Source organism: Vigna angularis, chromosome 9 (assembly GCF_016808095.1).
Source record: "Vigna angularis cultivar LongXiaoDou No.4 chromosome 9, ASM1680809v1, whole genome shotgun sequence".
NCBI classification, from domain to species: Eukaryota; Viridiplantae; Streptophyta; class Magnoliopsida; order Fabales; family Fabaceae; genus Vigna; species Vigna angularis.
Window position 1 is genome coordinate 12,225,147 of NC_068978.1, and position 25,661 is coordinate 12,250,807.

At 34.9% G+C, this 25,661-nt stretch overlaps 1 protein-coding gene across 1 annotated transcript; it reads right to left on the reverse strand.

Annotated features, from left to right (window-relative positions):
* Positions 1-5,308: 5,308 nt before the first annotated feature.
* LOC108338102 (brefeldin A-inhibited guanine nucleotide-exchange protein 2) lies at positions 5,309-16,567 on the reverse strand. The gene is made up of 11 exons (XM_017574810.2): positions 15,009-16,567; positions 11,757-12,074; positions 11,188-11,533; positions 10,677-11,099; positions 10,295-10,584; positions 9,664-9,937; positions 8,681-9,183; positions 7,816-8,137; positions 7,331-7,712; positions 6,482-7,158; positions 5,309-6,212 (listed from the first exon to the last, which is right to left on the reverse strand). The coding sequence occupies exons 1-11, from the start codon at positions 16,208-16,210 to the stop codon at positions 5,601-5,603; spliced, it is 5,349 nt and encodes a 1,782-aa protein (XP_017430299.2). The 5' UTR covers positions 16,211-16,567; the 3' UTR covers positions 5,309-5,600.
* Positions 16,568-25,661: the final 9,094 nt, after the last annotated feature.

Here is a 25,661-nt window from a genome sequence, read left to right on the forward strand (position 1 = left end):
CGAGTTAATGAAAAAAATAATTATTTTATTATTATTTATATTTTAAAAATAAAAAAATTAGAAATCTATATAATATGGTATCCACAAAGTCACATTTCAATTTATAATTGATTGGTATTTTACATTACATTAACTTTATATTCTTATTAACTTGTCTGGAAATGTTATTTATATAGATGAACTTCACCCATATCAATAGTTCAGCTATTAAAGACATTTAGTTTGTAGTATCTTTCATAAGTCTAATGATATAAGACAAAAAATAGGTATGAAATATGTCATCATTTAATGCTCTAATTTTTCAAAAGAGGATTTTCCTCTTTTCTCACATGATTGAGGATAAGTTGTATTGGTTGAAGGTATTCGTGGAGTTCAATGAAGAAGAAGAAACATGACTACTCAAATACTATGTGTAGGGTGTTATTGGTCTACCCTTAAAGTTGATGTTAAACAGTAATATGCATAGTTTACCTTCAAAGTCTTTATAGATAAAAATGTTTGGTTGACAATCTTACTAAAAAATACATTCATTTTACACTCTTCATAGTAATATAATAATATGTATTATACTTTTAAATTAAAAAATAAAATAAACACAATTCAAATATTATTATTTTTTAATGTCAAATATGTAATTTTGTTTGTTTTTTCATATAACCATCGAAGATGAAGAAATTATTTGACATTCTTGTTTAAAGATTTGAACATATTTTGGAGTAACCTAGAATCAAATATTAATCTTTTGCAGTCAAATATCCTCATACAAAAGTAAAAAAAAAAAGTATAATAAAGTCATATTTCAAAAACTTAAAAATATGCTAGTTCAAGCTAAAGATTTGTAGGTCAAGGAGATATCATGCATATTATGAAACTATCATTACACATCACAAGTACAAAAAGAGGATCATTTTGAGTTGCATACGGAACATGTGCCATGATTTCGATCGAAATGAGTGAAACATATTGACGACAACAATTTGACAACAGTCATAATGAGGAAAGGTTAAGGGCCAAACTAGATTTGATCAATGAAATCGAAGAAACAATTCAAATACAAGATGAAGCTATTAATGAAGAGATTAATATTTATGTCAATCACCAAAATTTTAATACATGTAAACTCGTTTGTGAAAAACTCAAAGATATTCGTTGAGATTAGAAATAGGATAAGTTGGTACTATATTTAAATCACCTAATACCAAGTTAGACTTCTATAAAAGTGTGCATATAAACTTATAGAATGGACTAAAAAAGTAATAGTAAAAATTTAAAAACATTTTATAGTTAACCATTACTAGAAAAATAAAGTCACATAAAAGATCAATAAGGAAATCAACTACTATTAACATATCAATTGATAAACGTATAAAACATAAAGTTTAATAACTTAATTATGTTCTATTATACCTCCACTATAATATATTGATAATAAATCAACAAAAAGATAAATATTTATTATTATTATTATTATTATTATTATTATTATTATTTATATCTTATAATCTAAAAGTAAGGAGTCAAGAAATCTATATAATAACACATTTACAACAAGAAGTAAAACTTCAATTCAAAATACTTTATATTATAGTTATTATCTTTCTATATTCATATTGATTTGGACCTATTAATATTATGAAGCTTGATTTAGTCTCATATTGTGTAGTTGTGTAGTTATGAGATGTTGTTCTTCATTTTTCCATATAATCAACTCTATATAAGGTTTGAAAGATACAAAAAAAATAAACATATTTTCCTACTGTAGTGTGAACGTAAGCATACATTAAACCACGTTAAATTCTTAACATTGGGTATCATGAGCCAATTTCTTAGTATGCTTATGGTTTCAGCTTTGTCTGATCTTCCCCATCAAAACATCAAAAAATATTTAGTTCTCTTATTCTTCGAGTAATGGCATTAGAAGAAGGAAAGGTTTAGATTGAGAAGTTCGATGACGGTAACTTTGGGTTTTAGAAGATGCAGATAAAGGACTACCTATATCAGAAGTTATACATACCTTTAAGAGGGTAGATGTCAAACGACATAAAGTAGTCAGATTGGGAGTTGTTAGATCGGCAGACACTTAGTGTGATCCGATTGACATTAGTCAAGAATATTGCGTTCAACATCATTAATGAAGTCATTTGCAGCCAATAAAGTGTATTTGATGCGCAGACTAGTTAACCTCAAAATGGGTTTAGTTACTCATCATATTAGTGAGTTCTAATTCAGTTTCAGCATTGAGTACTGAAAATAAAAGAAGTAGGCATAAAGGTCATAATCAAGGACAAAACAAACCAAAGTCTAGAGAAAGACCACAAACAAAATTTTGAAATGATGTCACAAGCTTGAATTTTCGGAAAGAGGGCTACTTTACAAATCAATTTTAGGCTTCAAGGAAAAATAACAACAAAAAGAAGCAAGATGATAATAAATTAGCAAATGCAGCAACATGTGAAATTGCATATGTACTAATATGTAGTTTAGATAGTTCCATTGACTCATGGATTAAGGACTGAAATGCATCATTTCATACTACACCTTCCTAAGAACTATTATCTAACTACGTTTCAGGAAATCTTGAAAAGTTTACCCTACAGGAAAGTTTGGAAGGTTTACCTTGCAGGAAAGTTTGAATGGTTTACCATGCAAATGGGAAATTTCTTATTATAAGGGAGGTGATATTAACATCAAAACCTCTAATGGATGAAATAACTGGAAAACACTAGAAAGGGGTTGATTAGTGTCTTGGAAAACTTTTTGCCAAAAGGTAGTTTAACAATTTTGTTAAAGATTAAGCGATTTACACAAGTTGTCAAATGCTTGAGTTATAAAGTTATGTTTGAACTGCAAGTTCAGAGATAAAATGTTTTTCAATCGTTTAGGAAAATATACTACAGTGCTTTGAGAAAGACAACTCTTAATAAGGATAGCGTTTAGTGACAAGAGATTTTATAAACAGTTGTGTTAGCAAGCAACAATAGAGTTTATAAGTAAAACGTTTTACAGGGTTGAAGTAATAAACACACAATTATTTTATACTAGTTCATTCCACTGAGTTACGTCCAGTTCTTCTCTTAGAGAGTTCCATTATAATCTTCAACAAGATTACAATCTAGTATTCACATCACTCCTAGTATCACCTAGTCAATCCCAATAACCCTCATTACTCTTACTAGAACCGAGTATCACTCATTCTTGGTTGTGTAGTATTCTTCACCACTCATGGTATCCTTAGACAATCTCGGTATCTTCCTGATACGCTATCTAGTTGAGTTTCACACACTTCTAGTTTCCACTAGACAAACCTGTTTAGCTACCGTTTAACTCCACTGAGTTAACCATTAAGTGTTTGTATTCTCTTCAAAATGTGCAATCAATCAAATCACTTACAAGTTCTTAGACGATTACTCTCACAGAGAGGATGTGTTTATAATACAATTCAATCTATCAAACTTTTAGAGTTTTCTCTCTTCTTACCAATGTAAGCTTATGATTCTATAAAACTTGAGAGTATTTTCTTTTCTTTTGAGCTTGCTTTTCTTCTCAGATGATCTCTTTTGTATTCATGTGCTTATTCTCTTTATCTTCTATTCAAGGATATTCAATTTATAGGCTTTAAGAAAATGATCGTTAGATAATACTTGTTTTTTATCTTCAGATTTTCTTAGCCTTTTCGTAGGTAGTAGTCGTAGATTAAAGCCAACTTGTCAAAACAAGCACGCTTTTTCATTACTTTATCAAAAGTAGGTTGTATGAACTCTTTAGTGCGAATTTTGATGGAAAGAACATTCATTGAATGTCTTCTTTGTCTCTAATACTCACTTCTGACTTGTACATGATAGAGCATGTGGATGCTTAACATATGTAATTTGCAAATAGTAGAGTAGATATGCATGCATGCAAGTATGTCATTTTTCTTATCACTTTTGTTGTTTTGAAACATTGAATTTAATGCTCTTTAATGCATGTTCAGAACAACTATAAACTTTTCAAATTTTTTATTGTTCAAGTAAGATTTGATCGTTTAAGCATTTCTATAGAGATACCAAGCAGTTTATAAAAGTTTCATCGTTCAAGGCATTGTTTACATTACGTTTGAGAGAATATCTGGATGGTAGAAAAAGCACATGTTACATTTTTAAGTTAGGTGGTGCAACTATCATTGGAAGTTTAAACTTTCTCCTCTTAACCATTGAGGCTGCGTATGTAGTTATCTCAAAAGCAAGAAAGGAGATAATATAATTGAAGAACCTTATAAAATAATTAAGGAAAAAGAAATATGACTCTTTGTTGTTTAGTGACAATGAGAGTGCTATATATCTTGCTGAAAACCCAATTCTTCATTCTAGATACGAGCATATTGAATTGAAGTATCATTTTATGAGAAACCTAATAAATGATGGAAATTTGTATTTGTCAAATATTCCAAGTGCAGAAAATTCAGCTGATATATTGACCAAGATTGTTAGAAGAGATAGAATGAAGATTTGTATTGCCTCAACTGACTTTTAAGAATAATTAATGATGAAGGCAACTACACTAGGTGATAACCATAAATCAAATTTCAAGGGAAATAATTGTTAGTATTATGAAACTTGATTTAATCCCACATTGTTTAGTATTATGAAAGTTTCTCAATTTTTTTCTTATATAAGCAAACACTATATAAGGTTTGAAAGATATACCATACATTAAATTCTTATATTGTTTATTTTTCTATACTTCTATTGTCACCTCCATTTGATTTTCACTCATACTTGATTAAGTTTCTTTCATTATTGGAATCCACATAAATACAAAGCTTAAAGATTTCATGTCATCAACAGGTTGTTGCATGCAAATAAATAATATATATAAGTTACTACTTAGTTGTGTTTAATAATTCTGTATGCATAGTTTTTATTTTATATAAACTACTTTCATAATGACATCTGAGTCAACCATTGTTGAACCTAAGCCGCAGGTAAAATCAGATTATTAGCCCACCCGGTTTTGTAAACACGGTACAAGTTGAAGGAATCTCTCCGTAAAATTGAAAAGCTAAAAATGCTTATATGAAGGGAACATGTTACCTATTCCAACAGAAAACTTGGACCACCAAGCCATATAATAGCACAAACTAATCTTATAATTTTATAAAAACCAGATATCTTTTCCCTCACGAGGTATAAGATTTCTCTTATAGATTTTCAACATAAATCATTTATTAAAATAAAACAAATTCAAATGAAAGACAACTATTAATTACGACTTATGTGTGATAACCAGAAAATTTATCACCACAGCTAGAACTTCCCCCTACAGAATATAATGCTGCAAAACTAATTCTTTTTTTTTTTAAATGAATAAAACGTAAAAAATACAACAATGAGACTCATGGTAATACAAATCAATTCCGACCGAAGTTAGCTTCTAAAATACAGAAGTTAGGAAGGTGTGGCTAAGAGAAAATACTACTACGAACTTTTCATACACTGTCATGGTATATTATTGACACGTAATCCAAGGCAAAGGAGAACAGAGAAAATTATGAACAGAAAGATTTAAACAAAAAAATCGTACATCTGAAAATGCAGGTTGAACTTTACCAATATGATCCATCAACATGACTGTAGCAAAATAGGACCAACTGATAAAGTAAGCATGTCACTGAGAGCAACCTGGACGTCCTTGGACCCATGCTCACAGCTTATCAAGCTAGAAATAAGAGGGAAGAAATGAGACAGGTTCTTCTCAAAGGAAACATCTCCCAAACTACAAATAGCGTGCAGAGTAGCCACAACGAGAGGTGAACGAGAAGCCAATTCTCTACTCTTCCCGGAGCCCAAGGGAACATACCAATGTGGCACTCGACCATGAGAAGATTCAGATTTTAGTCCAAAACCTGCAACTTCAATATAAAACTCCAAAACCTCCTGACAAAGCTGAATGAGATGAGATTCGACCTCATGCGCTTCATAACTAGTAGGCTTGTCAAGGACAAGGTTTTGTAAAAATGTAAGGCAGATCTGATACGATTCATTCTCAAGCCGTAAGAGTGGAGGGTCTTGCATTTGACTCATAGAGCCAAACTCTAGGAGCTTTGAACGTAATATGGCATTGTTGTTAATCTGATGCGCGTGTAACGCTATTTCGTGCAACGCATCAAATAGGACTATCATGGCTTTTGCTGAAAGGTGAGAACGATACATGTTATAGATCTCCGTCACCGCCTGCCAATTTCAAAAACGAGAGTTAACACCATTTTTCAACATTACATACATATATTTTGACTGGGACGCAATAGGAAAGGCACAGGCTCCCCATCAGGTGCATAAATTAGTAAGAATTTAATGTAACTTTTAATAACAATTCATCTTAACCAAGCAGTCCCAGACCTTCTGGATAGACTAAATACCACATCAACAGCACTTGGGCTCCCCCGTTATATCTTTCTACTCGGCATTCTAATATATTTTGGGGGAACAGAATATAAAATTACCTGAATCAGTAAAAGCTGAACAGCAGCTCGACACTTTGCATCAGTTAAATGAGCATAAACAGCACGATTTCTCAAGTGTGTTAAATTATCTGGGAAGCCAGATTCAGCAAAATCTCTATCATCAGCGATTGAAGCATCCTCGTCACTTCCAGTTAAGTCCTCGATTTCCAGAAACAAGAAGTTAGGAAGTGTTGCCTTTGCTGCTGCTTTTAATGAGAAAACCACTTCTAACCACTTTTCATCAGAAAATAGCTCCCCCGCATGAGTCATCAAGCGAACAAAAGCCGCAATACCAATGCCTGCAAGGCTTTGATGAGGACGATTTATAAAGTTAACCAGGAGCATCAGCACCTTTCTCAAAAGTGGATTGACAGTGTCGTAGAAGTTAACAAAAAGATCTACAACCAATTGGAGGGCTAATGTGCATGTCTCGTAAAGCCAGACATCTTGATCAAGCTCACCATGATCCGCCTCTTCTTCATTGACTGGTGAACTACTTCCTGAAGGATCAATACCATGTCGAACATAATCGAAAATTGGAAATAAGACAGACTCAAATACTCTTTCCCATAAAGTTAGCGAAAAGAGATGGCCATAGTTACGTAAGGTTTCAAACAGGACTTCCAAGGCACTCTTCCTAATCTCAGGTCTTGGGTCAAAGCTAAGCTCAGACAAACCTGCAGAAAATAAGCAACAAATAAGTATATATCTGTAATAGCTTAGCTTCTAAAGACATGAAGCAAGATGATAACAAAGGAAGCACTAATCATTTGACAATGATATGCAACATAAGTTTATTACTTTTTCCGTAATATTTATGCCTAGATAAACTTCATATAATGCCTTCACCTGCCAATAAAGGAAACCAAAAATAGAGATGATCATCCTTGTCAGCAGCCTCTCCATTATCATTTTTCCCCTCCTTTGCTGTTTGAAGTGAAGAAGGGGAAACCTTTCCAGAAAGTTCCTTATCCTTACTCCTTGATGATGAGCCAAGGTCCCCCGCCGCTAGTTTTGTTGCACAAAACCGGAGAAAAGCAATGGCATTTAGGCTAATCTCTTTATTGAATTTACTACTGGTAAACGCAATTAGACAATTTACACAGTCTGTGAAGGTTGTAGTTTCAGTCTCAGTGATGTAAGGGAAGTAATCGCGAATAATCTTCTCAATAATTTCAAAAGCCAAGAGTACAATGTTTTTGTGGTCATCGTAAGCTGCTGTTGTGAATACCTGAAATCAGGTCTTTGAGCAATAAGTACATTAGATAAAAAAATTCAACAAACATTTTGTTAACTGAAGCTCTCTATAGACAATAAGAGTTTATCAGCTATACCATGAACATGCTCTTCCATCCTGATTTGACATTGTTGACACGAGATAGAACCATTTGAGAGACACATCTGATAATTAACTCTCTAATTTCAACCGCACTACTCTTTCTCATAACAATGACAAAAGGCTTCATAAACTCATTTTGAAAATTATAATTAGCCAGCTCTTCCCGCTCCAGAAATTTCATTGACAACTGACGTAAGGAATCCATTGCAAAAATTGCAATTGAAAGGTTTGCAGAACAGCCAATAGTTACAAAGAAATCCGAGAGAACATGCCAGATGCTTGACCACACAAGCCTTATGCGGTTCATATTGTAGTGCCTGTTATATAATAATCATGTCAAATAGTATAAAAAACAGTATATAAACATCAATCAATCATGCAAAACAAAAAAATCATATGCTTCATGCTCTGCCTAAACATTTGTTTTCCAAATGAATCACACTTTCCCACCTTGATCTTTGGGCACACTTATAATGTCCTTTTCAACAAAATTAAGCACTTTATCCCTTGGCTCACCATCTGAACCAAAACTGCGCGTCAAAACACATAGGTGACCTCTTGACATGCAACCTCGTGATATTTTATCAGAGTTCAACAGAAAATACAGTTCAATTCAACAATTTTCTCAGACTACAAAAATGTGAGCAAGAGAGTTGGGGATTTAATCAACCAAAAAGAGAAAAAAAGGTTGCCAATATGCTCAGTTTATAAACAATAAAATAAATATTGTCCAGCACTATTAACTGTGCTTCTCTTGTAGAAGACCCCAACCAATGAACCCCATGATCCATGAGAAGTTAACAGTTTAGATATAAGGCAAAGACGTAGCATATTTGAAGTACTAGGTGACAAATACTTACGCAATCTCAACAATCTTTGTAAGGCTAAAAACACGTGGATCAGATGGAGATCTCAGTTCCTCCATGGAGACCTTGCACAGAGCCTTAACAAAATCTATTATGGCCTCACTGTTCAACTTCTGACTCCGAGTGAATATACGGCTCATTTCAGAGTTTCCAACTTGTTCCAACATATTTAAATTAGAAACTAGATTGTTCACCTGTTCTGAAGTGACTCCAGAACCATTACTACCAATTCCAGCACTATCATATGAACCCCGCATCAATGAAGCAGCTGCATACTGCATCCTCCCAAGTCCCTTCTTCTTCAAAACAGGAAGAATGGTTGACTTCGCTTGCTTTGTTTTTTCTGAATCATTCTGAGGAAATGCAAAGAATGTGGCATCTGGTGGAGCCCCCTCTCCAAGAAGATGTAAATGCTCAAACCGAGAAACACAAGTCAACATATGTTCCCAAGCTTCTTGTAAGTAATTTCCATCTTCATCAGCAATAACAACTATTGCCTAGTAACAAACAGATGGTAAGTTTAGTCATATAACGTAATCATTAAAACCTGAACATTGAGTTCAAGTACCATGAATACATTATCCATAACTTAAGAAAGATCCAATAAATAATGACTATAATATGCCTTTAGACATTGTTCCCAGAACCATTTTCAGCAAATACAACAAACCTCCACAAAAATATTATATTAATTTGGTAATTATCATATATGCAGAACAAGAGACTGAAGTCCAAATGCAGAGAGTGTAGCTTTGGACACGATAAAATCATGCACTAAAGAGAAAAATGTACATATGAACTTGAAATGATAAAAGATGATATGGCAATGTAATAATATACCAACAACGATGCATTTTGAAATGGGAGGCCACGAGTAGTATGAAGTAACATAACACAATGAGAATTGCTAATTGATAATCACTTCAGCTTTCATGTTGTTCATAAGTCAGGTAGAAGATAAGTTAAACTTTACCAACCTTAATTGCATATATATTTTTCTGCTTAATGTCAGCTGGTGAATGTAGTGAGGTAAACTTTGCTAACGACGTCACAAAAACATCTCTGTGAGTCTTCATCGACATTACAGAAGTAACATGAATAGCATGGCGGAAGCCTTCAAGACATAGAGATATTAAAACTTCATCGTCACTTTGATCAAGAGGAACACTAAAGGCGGCTAACATAGGTGCCCAGCACACCTCAATCATGAATCTCAGGATTACAACATCTGTGGCAGCATAATAAATTGATCTGCAAATTACAATTAAATGCATATCAACAAATAAAAAAAAAAATCTTCGAACTACTTTTGTTTAACCAGTCAACTTAAAAAATTAGCAAACAAGTGATCTAACCGTCATTAAAATATTAGAGAAAAAGAAAGAGTAAAAAAATTGGTGAAAATTTTAGCTAGATACACCTCACACTTCAAACAGACATGGATCATGTAAAAAACGGTTAAATATTGGATATGGCAGGATCCATAACAGCCTCTAGCCAACAGCAGATTCTTCGTGTCAAAAACAGCAGGTTAAATGTTTTGCTCAACCTGAGAAGATTTGGAAAGCAAATTATCACTTCCAGAGAGAGGGAAAAATACAAACATACTCAGATCTGCTAGCTTTTTCTTTGAATTGTTCTTGCATATGACGGATAAGATCATCACTGGTCTCCAAATTCTCTTCACCACGTTTACGGATCACAATATTCAATATACTATCCAAGCCTAATAGTCGATTAGGGCTCACAACCTGTTTTTGTTGAGGAGCCTCATCATTTTCTTTCATTTTGATTTCATTTCTAGATATTCTGTCAAACAAGGACTTCAAGTATTCCTCAGGCAGATCTTTTCCATCATCAATGCCACGATTATTTCTTATGAAATCATCAGGAGACATCTGCATAACTCAACAACCAAAAAGAAATTAAACCATTTTGTATGTCGTCATTATTTGTATCATTTTACAGAACATAAGAACTGTGAGCATACCTTATTCTTCACCATGGGATTGTGAGCATCAGTATTAAGCATTATAACAGAATAGGCAAGGACATAAGCAGTGTCAGCACTAGAAAAGGCCTTTGGATTACATTTGCAGTAACGTTCAGCAAACTTTTCCATGATCCTATCAATTTTCTGTGCCTCACCAGGCAGTCTAAATCCTTGAAGAAAGACCCTGATTGCCTCGTCAAACTCCATATCTTGAAAGTTAAAGGAATCCACATAGGCATGCATTACCTTCAAGGCTAACTCTTCTCTTTCTCCCAGATAATCACCAATCATAGTCTTGTTCAACCCAGATGCTTCTTTAAGAAAAGTAGCTATATCCTTTGGTGAATCACCCACCTTGTTGGCATTGATGAGAAATTCAATTCCTTTCTCAGGCCTCCTATTGAAAAGTGATATACCTTCCTGCCATCCACTTGCATTAGCTTCATTGTAAAAGGCCATAGCAAAGATATACTCTGTTTATTGGTAAAAAACTTGTTCATTTGTTTACCTGGAGTTCCAGTTTATAAGCCCGGCGTTGCTCAATATTTGAAACACCAGAAGCATCATTGGAGATTTCTGATTGAGTGTCAGATCCATCTGGAGGGTCTTCTCCATTCCCATTTACCATGGTAAGACCTCCAGTTTCTGGGCTGTCATCCAATGCTTCAACTTTCTTGGCTGAATGAGAATCAGGAATGCGCAATTGTTTGTTCATCCAGTCCCCCATTGATTTTAGAACTGCAATCAAGCCTTTCATGGCTTCAAGTTTTAGTGTTGCTTCCTGGGGTGGCAAAAGTGTGGTTGTTACACCAGGGGGCACACCTTGAGCAGTTTTAAGGAGTCCATTGACCATCCTAGGAGGAATATAACAACTAGATATAAATTATACAGTGTATATACTACGTGACAATGAAGAAACCGTAGCTACACCAGCATGACCGGTGAACAGTGTATGATAAACAATCCAACACAGAAATGCTATTAAACTAGATATCAATATTGTAAACGTGAAATTGCACATATTTTTAATGTAAAGCAAAATAACTATAAAAATAAATAAAATAATAAATAGCACACCTCTCAAATATGTTTGATGAATTGACATCACAGTCATAGTTAATAAATATGTCAACCAATATCTGTGAATCAACGCAGAGCTTTTCCAGAAATCGAAGCACTATCATCTTCTGCTGAAAATTAGGCTGAGAAACATTTTCTAGGACCCTGAGAACAATCATAGGGAAAAATACTCCAATTTCTGCTTTCAATCCAGCTCTAAATCTTGACACCAGACTGATAAAAATGGAGCATGACAGCTGAAATACAATTAAAAGAGTTGAAGCACTGTTCTTCAACAAGGATAAACATAAGTACTGTTTGATGGCACCTAAAAACCTGCTCAAAAACAATCAAAATTTAATTATCAGCACTATTTTTTGTCATTTAGTAAAATTAGAAAGAAAACAAAACATAGTTTCAAGTGGTGCATAGAGTAGGATCTATCTTAAATTCAAGAGTCCAACACAAAAAGATTATGTCAAAATACAGTGATAATCCATACTAAAATAGTATAATAGCAGAAGATGATGCCCGTGCAATTCATACACGGCAGGTGCATTAATACTAGTTTCTGATGAATCAGTTATGAAAACAGAAGGAGTGGGTATTCAAACGTATTTTGGCACAACGAAAAATGTTAGGCTAAATTAGGAAAAAGTATGGATGGTAAAATTTATGGCAATACAATTGTTTTTTTAACTTAACAGGCAGCTAGCTACAAATAGAGTTTGCAAAATGATAGGTTTAGTGGCAAGGTCTATGTTAAAAGAAATAAAGGTAGCAGGTCGTTATAACCTCCTACAGTTGTGTTGTAAAACAAACTATTATACATAGTATATGTTAGGGTTTTGTAAGGGTTTTTTTGGAGTTTTGTGTAAAGGGAAAAGTCGGGAGAGACAAGTCCTCTTGAAAGACCTTGAGTGTTGTACGTGGTTGTTCTTGTTCTTACCACATTGGTAGAACAACTCTGTTCTGTTTTCTAATAAATCATCCAAGAATCTGTCTTGGAATTTTCTAGTAATTCTGGAAACCTATCAATTGGTATTCAGAGCTTCTTTCTTGGTCCTGTGGATACAGGAATTCATGTAAGACCGTGAAAGACAGGAAAATCAGAGTAATGAGCACTTCCAGCGTTTGGAAGACATGATTAGAGGGCTCACCATGGTGGTAGAAACAATATCTTGCAGTGCTAACAAGGGAGAAACTGTTTCAGTGATGCATTCCGGCAATGGGTCACGTTGGGAGGAAGAGAAAAGTACAACACTGTCTTCCTCAAAATGGAGAAAATTGGACATCCTTGTTTTTGCAGGAGAGGAGGCTTATGGTTGGACTAACATACTTAAAAGATATTTTCGATTGAAAGAAGTGAGTGAGGAGGAAAGAATGCATGTCGTCATAGTTGCTTTAGAAGGGAAAACCTTGAATTGGTTTCAATGGTGGGAAACCTGCAATCCAAATCCTACACGGGAGGCATTCAAGGTGGCTGTTGTCCGCAGGTTTCAACCAAAGATGCTTCAAAACCCCTTTGAAATTCTGATTGGCTTGCGACAAACAGGTTTAGTTGAAGATTATATCGAGCAATTTGAACAATATGCTGGGTTCTTAAAGGGGATTCAGCAGGATTATTTGATTGGCATCTTCTTGAATGGTTTGAAGGAGGATATCAAGGCTGAGGTTAAGTTGTATGAACCTAGAAATCTTGTTGAGTTAATAATGAAGGCTCAAATGGTGGAAGAAAAGGTCCAATAGCAACTCAATAAGGGGTGGAACAATAAACCCAACAAACAACAAACTTCGCTAGGATAGGCTCTAAGTCATGGCTTTGATACCATGTTAAGAAGTGAACTTTAAGCCTAACTCAATCCCACAAAACCAGCTTGTAAGGTGAGTTTTGCACTCACTTATATGGAAGGCAGTAGAGGAGGCCACAGAGGATGAGATTTCTTTAAGAAGTCAATTTCAAGGATTGAATGTTGAGGACAAGACAATTTATTCAAGAGGAGACTATCCCAAAGAGTTAATGGGTCTAGCGGGCCTCTAGCCCATGAATTGAGCCACAAGTCAAGACGGGGAAGGGTGTGAGTGGGAAAGAAAAGCAGGGATAGTGATGTGACATGACTGGGAAGAGTAGTTAGTAGAGGAGAGAGAGAGAGAGAAAGAGAGAGAATTTTCCGTTATTGGCATCAAGTGTGGGGAGTGGAGGGGGTATTATGCTTTCCTACTTGTTGGATAGAAAACCTTGTTGGTTTGCTCTAGAGGAGCCTAGTCTAGGCCGTAGGATTTTTCATCCTTCTGTATTTCTTTTTCTTGCAACCAAACAGAATCTCAGAGTTATTATTATCTTTCATTTCCTTCTATTTCTTTTGCTTAATCTGTGGTGTGGATCTGTATTAGTATTCACTCCCATCAAGATTGAGAAACTCCAAGAGTGAATACCGGTGGGAATTCTTCTTCAATCCTATTAATATGGGAATGAAGCCAAAAATGGAACAATCATTTTCAACTAGGAAAAGGACCTTAATCATTGTAGTTTGCATTGCATTCCAGATAATAAGTGCTAAAGGAGGGAAAGATGTTGAAGGATCAAGATATCAACAACAACAAAGATTACACTGTCCATGCAAGTATCGATGAAGTATCCAAACCTATGAATCACAAATACTTTTATGATGAGAATGATTTATAATTTTTTTATTTTGGCAATGTCCAAGAAATATGATTGGTTATTTGGGTTAAAATCTTTATATACATACAAGTGTATCTTGCTCTACCTTCTTAAAATCTATTCTGGGCGAGTTTAAGTACAGTTATAATCTGCCATGTCAAAATTCTAAAGACTTTTATGATGACAATGATTTATAATTTTTTTTTTTTATTTTGGCAATGTCCAAGAAATATGATTGGTTATTTCGGTTAAAAGCTTTATCGACATACAAGTGTATCTTGCTCTACCTTCTTAAAATCTATTCTGGGCGAGTTTAAGTTCATTTATAATCTGCCATGTCAAAATTCTAAAAGACTTTCATCCCATAAAGCACTTTGTTCTAATATTGGTGTCATCATATTTCTAAATCCTTAACTTTATAACGTACAAGCAAGAAAGTAATTGTTATGACTTAAAGTTCACTCCCAGACAGAACATCAAGACAATGCAATGAAGTCTACCCCTTCGCTACTATGTTCAACACAGAAAATTCTCCGTCCTGCATCTAGCAGCAAAAATAAAGTAATACACAATACCTGAAAATGAATTTCAGTAAAACGCAATACCTGTCACTAGTCCTGAACACAGCCCCAGCATTCTCCAGCAAAATCTTCAGCAACTCCAGAGCCACGATCTTCCCCTTCATCAACTGCGGGTCTCCTACCGCCTCCTTCGGAGGCGTCTTCATGGACAACTTACAAAGCGCCCTAAACACCAAAAAAGCATCTCTCCTCAACTTATTCCCAATCTGAACCTCTAAATCATCGTCCCTCTCCACCACTTCCCCATCCACAAGCTCCCCCTTCCGTCCCTCTAACGCCGTCTTATACATACTAATCTCCCAATACTTAGCATCCAACATGTCTTTATCAGTAGAATCCAACAAGTCAGTAGGGTTCGTAGTCTCCACCGTGGTGGTCTCGAACGCACCGTCGTGCCCACCTAGCAAATTAACCTTCCCACTTGGCGCCGTAGGGTTCAAAACGCCGTCAATGTCCTGCATTATCTTCGTTATAAAGCCCTGCACAAACTGCGTCATTGAATTGTCTTCATCGGATTTCTCTGCAGGCTCCATCAATTCCGCCACTACGATCGGTTGAATCGGCACAGTCGAGGAATCCGCCTCCATGCGACGGAACACGATCACCAGCATTTGGATCAACGACGCCTTCGCGGTCGTCTGATTCACCACATTGTTGCTCACGAGATATATATCGTAGCAGGTTCGCACAATGAGAAGCAAGGAATCACCGTGGATGCGGAGCGAAATTGACGTCACGGCGGAGAGCAAGGTCTTGAGGACCAGTAACTCCATCGCATCGTCGCCGAAATCGTGACATTTGCAGACCGATTCAATGAGCTTGGACAGGAGCTTCGCCTCCGGCGCCGCAGCACCGGAGGCCGGCTCCGCCTCGCCGCGGATGAAGCCATGCGCAATGAGCTTCTGGATGGCGTCCACGGCGGGATCGGCGATTTTGAGGACTCCGGAGCCGGCAGCATTGATGAGAGGCATGAGGATTGACTCGGACTCTGCCAAGGAGAACTCCAACGGACCTCCGTCATGGAGCGGACCAGGAACGTCCGGTTCATTGTCGGAGGGAGATCCCGGCGTTGGAAAATGCTGGTGCTGGAGGCCGAGCCTCTCAATGACGGATTTGCACTCATGAGTGAGTTTGGCATGCTTCCGCCACGACGCGTTCTTGATTATCTTCTCAAGCGCGGGTACCACGACCAGCCTCAGACGGGAATAGGCTTCCGAAGAAGCCATTCCCGAGCTCGGAGCGAGTTGCGACTCGGCTACGTCGCGGAGGTTGAGATCTTTGACGGGAATCCAATGCGGACGCGTCTACACTACGATGTCGGAGCCATGAGCTGCGAACTCGGCTGAATCTTGAAGGTGAAAAAGAAATAGTTAGTGAACAACGTTGAACGATCTGAATTTCAGAGAACAAAACGTTACTTGATGTTTGAGCTTCTGAGATCGTTTTTGGGTATGCGAGGTTCCTCACTCTCAGCATGAATTGACAAAAGAACCCTTCGTTAGTTATGACGTTACGGGATTATTGGACGTAACGAGACGGAGAACGAAAGGGTAGTTATGTGTTTTCAACTATCTCAGATCACCGGAGACATTGAAAATCTTTTAATTATTGTTCTTCTATTCTTCCTTCTTATAAGGATAATATTTTATCTCAGGATTCTTTTGTCATTAACTACTTTATATTTACATTAAAAAAATACTTAATAATATTTAATCACTTTAAGTATTATATTACAATTTTGAAAAGGTTGTAAGAATTGAATTTGAACCCGCCATACTGTTACAAAAAGCGTGTGCAACATTTTGACATTTGAGAATTGGTAATAAAATTATCTGTGGAAAAGCTTCATGATTATGTCAGACAAACAAATTATCTATTGCTGTCAATAATGACTGGACAAGATATAATATAATATATATATATATATATATATATATATATATTATCATAAAATTTTAAATTAAATAATACAACAATTTCTTGCATAATATTTCATTTTTATTGAATTTATGAAAAATATCCTTTCCGAACACCCATAAAAAAGTTTTACATGTTATCTTTTCATTTCTCCGTCTCTTTCCAAAATCTAATAAAAAAATTGATATTTATATTTTTCTAATTAACTTATTCTAAATTATTTTATATTTTAAAGTAAAAGTATTATTTTATTAATGTTGAGAGGGTGTTAAATGAAAAATTAAGTATTTATATATCATCACCCTGAAAATACACTACTACTTTTATTTTATGAGGTGTTTATGTGATTTTTTTTTCTAATAAGGATTTTTATGGTGGTACTTAGGGTGTGTGTACTTTGGAGAAAGGATTTGGGAGGATGAGTGGATGAATTTAAAAGATTTGAGAATGAATTAATTGTTGTTTATTTGAGTGGATTTAAAGGTAAGTGAGACTCGATTTGAAAGTAAAATTGGTGAGAATTAGTGTAGGATTTGATAGATAAAAAAAATTATTTAATTGGTAAAAATTGAAGATTACCAAAATGCCCCTAGTTATTAAAATAATATAAAATGATAAATGTTAATTTTATATTTAATTGTAAAAATGTTTATAAAGAGTAAAAAATTATCATTAGTTATTAAAATTAATTTTAAAAATGTACAAAAATTATAATTTAGTAAAATGAATTTATTTTTAAATGTAATATTTTTATAATATAATTTACTATCAAGTGATATGATTTTATTTGTTATCGAAGTGAAATTGAATATTTTTGAAGGCGATGTTGGTATGTAAAACTTTCGTCTTTCTTATAAGTATAAAACTCAAAAATATTGTCGTGAATGAGAAAAAGTTGGTCAAGGATAATAGAGACATTTAAACATGAGAATACAACCAGGGTAAGATGCTACAAAAAAGAAAGAAAGCTTGGATTTGTTGTTTGTTAATTCGCACCAAATTGTCTTATCTATCGGTGAACAAAATCTCAAACTAATAGTAACTTTTTCATCTCCTACTTTCCTTTGCTTACAGAAAACACAAAATTTCCATTTTAACAGAGGAAAATAATTATCAAAATAACAAGGGGAAGTACGAAAATGAAAATCTCTATCATCTATGAATGCATCACTATTGTATTCTATAAACTACAATCAAATGTTTACGACAATAAATAAGAACTATGACTTGTTTGAGTTTTCCTACATGCTTTAGGTTGTAGTTGCAGCACCTGTTTGTTTCTTAGGAAAGTCCAAAAAACCATGTCCTTGCTCACCACATTCCCAACACGTCCTTCTCTTCATCTTGCCACTTACTATGGAGCTTGATTTATCACCATCCAACCCAATACGCAGAAACTTGGCAGAACCGAATACATGAAGGTATAACCGAATACACTCCTCCACTTCCCAATATAGGAGTTAGGAATCGAATAACATTGGTTGGAACCGAATACACAACAATCGTGCAGGGGGAAACCGAATACACAATGAGGAAATCAAATACACCCCTTTCGCTTTTGGCTGCCAAGAGCGGAACCGAATACCCCTCCCCGTAACAGAATACACCGCTTCTGATCTTCATCTTCTTCAATGAATCTTAATCTTCATCCATCAACCTTAACATCAACCATACATCGGCACCGACCCTTCTTTGTCTTCGTCTTCAGCTCCAACGACATGCCTCCAACCTACAACAATAACTTGGCATCTCACAAAAATACATTACCTTTGAGATGAGCTTGCTCTCAACCCATAAAATATCAGTTCACCACAAAGTTGACCTCGTCACATGGGTAGCTATGTGTAGTAGAAAATAAAGGTACTGCATTATATCAAAACAAGTTTAAAATTGGTTTATTTATGTTAAGAATGAGTCTTGGAATCTATTATCCTCATTTTGGAATCGAATCCCTTTTGTACGTCTTATTTTTCAGTTGATATTTTACAAAACAATAAGGGCATATATGATAACTCTCCAAAATGAGGCTAGTTTTAGGATTTTTCTTTAAATGTGTAGATTAATAAAATTGTAGTTAAAATTAGGCTTTTAAGAGTATTTTTTTAGTGATTGCAATAAATAGGAAATTAGGATTTTTTTGGAACATATTTGAATAAAAAATATTTTCCTTAATTTTTGTTTAAATAGGTTTTAATTTCCTTATTTGGTAAAATGTCCTTTTCTTTATGTAGAGTGGGCTGGTCATTTGAAATTGGGCCTCAACCTTGGACTGATTGGAGCTGATTGGGCCTCTGATGTTAATTGAAGAAGAATTGGGATGTTGCTGCGACGTACTGGTGTTGCTGTTGATTGGAAGCCCACTTAATCAAAACGCTGCAGCTAAAGTTAATGAAACTGTGCGTTTTGGAACGCTATTGGTGATGCACACTGCTGGGCCGCTGGAATGGAAATTGGGCTCCAACTTAATGAAGCACAACTTTTTGGAGAAGACTAACATTGCTGCTGCTTAGGGGTTAGCGATTCATTTGGAGAAACTCACCTTTGAGCTAGGGCAAAGAGCGAAGTAGCAAGGGAGAAAGACGAGCTCGTGCTCTTGTCACCTATCTAGGAGCGTGAAGCTAAACCAAGGGAGCTCGAACCAATGGGAAAGTTGAAGATAATCGGAGGGCTAGTGATCAACATGGACAAAGAAGGTTAGTCGTCTGGTTGAAGTGAAGGAAGCGTCGAAGAGAAGCTTCAAGAGCTGTCAAGGTTTCCCTTTTCCCGTTCCCTTTGTATTTGTCCCTATAAAAGGAGTTTTTGTAAATAGAAACATAGTTTTACTTTCACATAGCCTTTATAGTTTTAGTTTCCGAGTAGAATAGAAAGTAGTTCTAGTTTTACTCGCTTTCATAGATTAGGGTTTACATTTTCTTCTGGATTTCACCGAGACAATTGCGAGGGTGACAGGCCGCGAGAATCTTGGTGACTTCCGATATAGTTGTAATCTTCTTTTCTTGTTAATAAACTTTCTTTGCTTTTGATTTTCTGCAATTGTTTTCTTTTGAGAAATTGATTTGGACTCTAGAACTCTGCATTCTATGATTCCTTTTTGGAATTAAATGACTCCACAGTGAGCATTCTTTATCGAGATGTCTTCTCGAGTCAGAAATGAGTCCAATGCATAAAGATTCATTCAAATTTGTGTTTCTATTCTTTTCTTTTTAAAGTGTATATCAGATTTAGATTTGCATTGATTGAGAATGAGTGGAAATTACCATTGCAAGTTCTGAAATATGAATTATAAGACCCTATGATGGACTTACTTTAGTCAAAATGTCTTTCTAAGTGCAATTAATACTTTATCCTCAATCATATGCACATTTAAATTATGTTCTATGCTTTCTTGAATTTGGTTGTGAATTTTAGATTGATGAATAGGCAAATGAATATTGGTTGGACAAATGAGTGGAAAGAGTCAAATTAGGTTCTGAAATATGACCTAAAATACCCTAAGATGGGATTCACATAACAGGATGTCTTCCTGAGAACAAACACTCTTTTATTCACTTCAATGTACATTCACCTATGAAATCAATTTTGCGTTTGAGTTTGTTATTTTGCTTTTGATTAGTTAGAATTTAGGTACTGGTTTTGTTTTAATTCAATTTTGAATTATGCTCTCATTTGCTTTCTGGTGATATTTGGATTAGGTTAGAGTTGATTTGTGTTGCTGATTTGGTTTCATTGCAAGTTAACTTTTTGTTTTGTGAATTCTGGTTGATCTATTAAGATTCTGCATATGATTTTATGTTCTAATATTTGTAGTGTTAATTCTTTTTAAATTATATTTTGCTTCTTCTTAATCCTTGCATCTTTTAGGTTAATTTGAGTTGCTTTTTAATTTTAGTGTTATGTTTTAATTAGATTCATTAGTTTTTGTAGCAGTATTGTGAGTAGCTTAGGTCATGTTGTTGTTTCTATCTTAGGAAGACTAGATTTATATTTTCTGTTATTTTCCTTTTATTTCATATTCTTCCTTCTTATAAACAAATTTTTAGTTTTAATTCTTTTCTTTTTAGTTTCATTCATTTTTAATCTTCCCCACCTTGCATTAGTAAATAATTAGGTAGTAAATAAATAAAAGACTTAACTCTACATTTTAAGCTTAATTCTAGTCGAGTCCTTGGATTGATACTTAGGTTGTTCCTATACTTCATTAATGGAGAAACTTAGTTTGTTCTGATTTTGTACGACCAAAATCGAGTTTAACAATATACGAGATTTTACTTCAAATTGCTGCAAATCATCGCATTATACAGAGATCATGAAAACTCATATATCTTGCAAATCACCTTAATTACATCATCCCAAATCACGCGAAACGAACACAGTTTTCATCGCAAATCATTCCTCATATTTTCACTTGAATAGTGACACCCACTAAAGTGAACACAGCCTAAAGATTAATAAAAAAATGTTGAAGGAATTTTATCTTGCTGGAAGGAATAGTAACTCTAGAAAACTGAATTGGTTTATGTGGCCTTTTGTATTACATGGTAAGTGAACATTATTGAAGGGTTGATTTTTAACCAAACTTAGCTTGTGTTTCTATCCATACGTGGATTGTCGCCTTACACAAGAACAATAGAAGGAAAGTAAGTAAAAGAACAAATAAAAAACTAATAGAAAAAACCTATATACTTTTCATAAATGAAGATATTTTTCTGTAACATCCCAATTCTTATAGCATTTAATTATTATGAGATTTATCATACCTTCAATATTACAAAACAGTCAATTCAAATAAAATCTATAAGTTATTATTACAAATATCAATAAATAATTTATAATAGAAAAATATATACAAGATCCTAATTGAACCAAAAGTGTAATAAGTCTTTGAAAAACAAATGAAAGTAAAACACAGCCTACTTTATGCTTCAACTCCATCTTCTCCCAACACTTGCTCACTTGACATCTCTCTAAGCTCACACCATTAAGGTTATAAGTGAAAAAGAGAAGAAACAAAACTAACAAACAAACACATACAAGAAAGGGTAAACTAACGTACCAAAAGAACATTTATACAATTTAGTTTAAGGCATACATAATAATTACATCCTCAACCAAGGAATCAAATAGATTTATAAGACTTAGACTTGACCATCTGAATATGTGTAGTGATGTCAAACTATGGAAAAAAATTGCACTTCTAATGATGGAACAACTTGCCTACCACAAGCTACCACACAAGGCTAATTCTTCTACCACTTATGGCTAAAGAACACAAAACCATATATTAGGACTCTCTACTACTCCTCATCACATAATTCATCATTCTCTACTTGAGATTGGATGTTATTGGAGTGTTAGGATAACTTCCAAGACTGAGTCCCTACATCAATACATCACACAACTAAACACCACCATAAAAGCTACCACATAATTATTGAAATATCAACATAAAGTCTCACCACAAGGTCCATGAAATCACGCCAAGCATCGATATCATACCATCATATTATCAACCATAAACATACAAATAAACATGTTCACAAACCATAAACATCCATTTATTCAAATCAATTAAGTATAATATATTTATAAACTAACTCACCCAAAGAAGGAATAAAAAACAAAGAAAACATATAAGAACTTAGAAAATAAACTTCCAACAAATTTTATTTATTTATGGTTTTAAGATAATCGATTATCTCACCTGATAATTGATTATTCCAGAGAGTTTTGATGATAGAAATAATCGATTACCAGTTAAGATAATCGAGTGTCAATTTTTGACAAACCTAATTTCTAATTTGATTGCATCTAAGACCTATCCAAATGACCAAAATAATATCCTTGACACTAGAAATTTCTTAAGAAAATGTTGATATCCAAAACTGAATATCATTTTGCTTATTTGGCTAGAATTAAGATGCACAAGGAAAAAATCACACTTTAAAACTCAATATATCATATTTTTCAAGTTACAAGTCATATTTTTGTGCACAAAGTAGCTAAACAAGTCATAAAACTCCTAAGGACAGGTTACAAACACCTAGGTTACTCTTATATTAAACCCTTCAAAATTTCACCTATAAAGACCTTTTTTTTAACTAATCTCATAGCCTTTTACACACACATACACACACACACACACACACACACACACACACACATATATATATATATATATATATATATATATGTTTAAACCCTCGGATGGTCCTCGTATTTATAGGGAAATCTTAAGTGGGTCATCTTTTAGAAAACGTCAATTAGGTCCTAATTTTTTAAAAATCGGACCAATTAAGCCCTTTCCGTTAAGTGTTGACGAACGACCTTAAAATGTGATGACGTGGTGCACCACTTAATATGTTGATGTGCATTGTTTGATTATGTGTAATTTTTGTTTAAATTAAGGGATTATCACATGGCAAAATTTAATTGGTTTATGTTAAAATTTAGGGATGTTGTTTTCTTCAAAGGCTTTGAGCGAGGAGAGTGGTGTCGGGGGAGTGACGAACAAGCGGGTGTATGAGGGAGCGGGAGAGGGAAAGGTTCCGCTAGAGCAGGTTGAGGCGGGACTCACCGGAGATTTGGCGTGCGCTGGCGGTTACGATGAAGAGATCAGAGCCGGCAGTGACAGAAGAGTCAGTGGAGGCGTGGATCTTGGTGTAGGAGAGGAAAGCGGTGGCATGCTGGAGGTCAAGCATCTCGCCGCAGAGCTTGTCGGCGTTGGTATCGACGAGGACAAGCTCATTAATGAGGTCTTGGGTGAGGATGGTCTGAGCGATGGCCATTCTGACGTTACCAACGCCGATGACGGAGATCTTGGTGTGTTGCTTGGTTGTAGAGGGAGGGGCAGCATTGGTGATGGGCTTGAAGAAGGCCTGAGTTAGGTCGAGGCCCCCTGGGCCCAACGTGGAACCTGAAGCGCTCTTGTGCATCATGAATTAAGATGAATTTTTGTTGTTGCTGTAAACAAGTGAGAAAGAAGGTGAAAATTATAATAGGCTTAATACATCATTCGATCCCTAGTTTGGAGTGATGTGTTCAAAGTGGTCCTACTTTTTTTTTAAAGTTCACTATTGTCTCATATTTCGTAAAAAATGGTTCAAGTTGGTCATTTTTCCTTACGGTGTTAAAAACCTCACCTTAGCCAATAATAAATGACTTGTCCAATTATGTGACAACTGATGAAATTAACGTGATAAACTGCTCTGTAGAGCCTGGGCAGATTCCATTTGAATTCCTATTGTCTTTAATGAGTCTCATCAACCCAACCAAAAGACTATGGCTCTTGAAAATCTCCAACTAGAAGACACAACATATTGTTTCTCCTCCCTCTTCGTTCTAGTTCAAGAGTGTTTCACAAGAAGGAGATTTCAGATTGCAATGTTTTGGGGTTTCCTTTTCTTGTGTTTCAAATCTTGCAAATTTTAGGGATTTCATATTAAGGTTTTGAATCAGGGTTGATTTTTACGTTTTGGGGTTCTTTTCTTTGTTTGCGAATTGAGTTTCCTTTTCTTGGGTTGATTTCGCATTTTAGGTTTTGGTGTTCATTTTCTTGTAATTTGGGATTTCTCCTTATCTTGCTCCATATTTTTAATTGCTTTGTGCTTCCAACGTTCAATGTGTTGGGTGGTGGTGGAATGGTGACTCCCCTTTGTTTTTTGTATTCTCTATGCGTGAATGGACAAAGGAAAAAGGAAAAGAGAATGGAGATTTTGGATGATGACCGTGTAGGTTTCAAGAGTGTTATTGTGTATTCGTTGAACTTGAAAAATGATGGTGCTGAAATGGTGTGTTGATTATGGGTCCAGGATGAAGAAAGGAAGTAATGGGTTATTGTTTTTCTATTTGTACAGGTGGACGTGATAATGTCCGTGTTAAAAGAATGGAGGTTTATGGTGAAAATTAAGGTGAAGAAAAGGTAGATGATGGGCATGGTGAAGGAGAAGGGATTTCATTTAACCTCTGTTAAACATTTTCCATGTCATTAATTTTTTTTTAAAATTTACATCTCAATTGACCTCACCTAGTCATGTATTGCAAAACTGTACACATAATTCGTTTTTGGCCACAAAAGCAATTGTATCGCTAGGTTTTTAACGTCGTAAGCCAAAAGGACCAACTTGAACTGTGTTTTACGAAATATGGGATAATAGTTAACTTTTAAAAAAGGTAGGACCACTTTGAACACATCACCCCAAACTAGGGACCAAATAATGTATTAAGCCTTTATAATAATATATAGTGTTGGTGGAGTGAGATTAAACACAAAGGAGGAATAAAGTTGGTGTTGGAGAATACCAGTTCCACCTTCTTTCTAGATGCAGAAAAAGTAAAAGGGACAGTGCGGAGCTCGAAGAGGAATTCCCCTAAAAATGCAGTACACACACGAGGGGTAGAATGCTCCTTTTTGTGCAATTGGGTTGAACAGAGATATAGAGTTGCTTTGGCTGGGTACCCTTGTGTCAGTGTTGCTTGTATCAATTGAGGTAAAAGTAAAAACTGGCAAAAGGAATCAATTAAGAATGCAACCTCAAAAACCTAAATGCCTTAAAATAGTAAGGTGGAACAAACTTCAACCCCTACAAATACAAACAAAAGTTGAGCAAGTTAACCCTGGTAGCCATCCAACATTATTCAAATCCATATTAGCTTCATCCTCCCCGATGTATCCATATGATGGTTATTTGAAGAGAATCTCAAATCATATATATCTTCAAACAAAATAAATCCAACAGAGGGATCATCTCAAGAGATATATCG

What these genes read in the sequence shown, in the direction of transcription:
- LOC108338102 (XM_017574810.2), bottom strand. Translation starts at nt 16,210, where the DNA reads ATGGCTTCTTCGGAAGCCTATTCCCGTCTGAGGCTGGTCGTGGTACCC. An exon ending in GTGTTCAGGACTAGTGACAG is followed by an intron (nt 12,075 to 15,008) that starts GTATTGCGTTTT and finishes GTTTTTGAGCAG; the next exon opens with GTTTTTAGGTGCCATCAAAC. An exon ending in GAAAAAGCTAGCAGATCTGA is followed by an intron (nt 9,938 to 10,294) that starts GTATGTTTGTAT and finishes TGTAATTTGCAG; the next exon opens with ATCAATTTATTATGCTGCCA.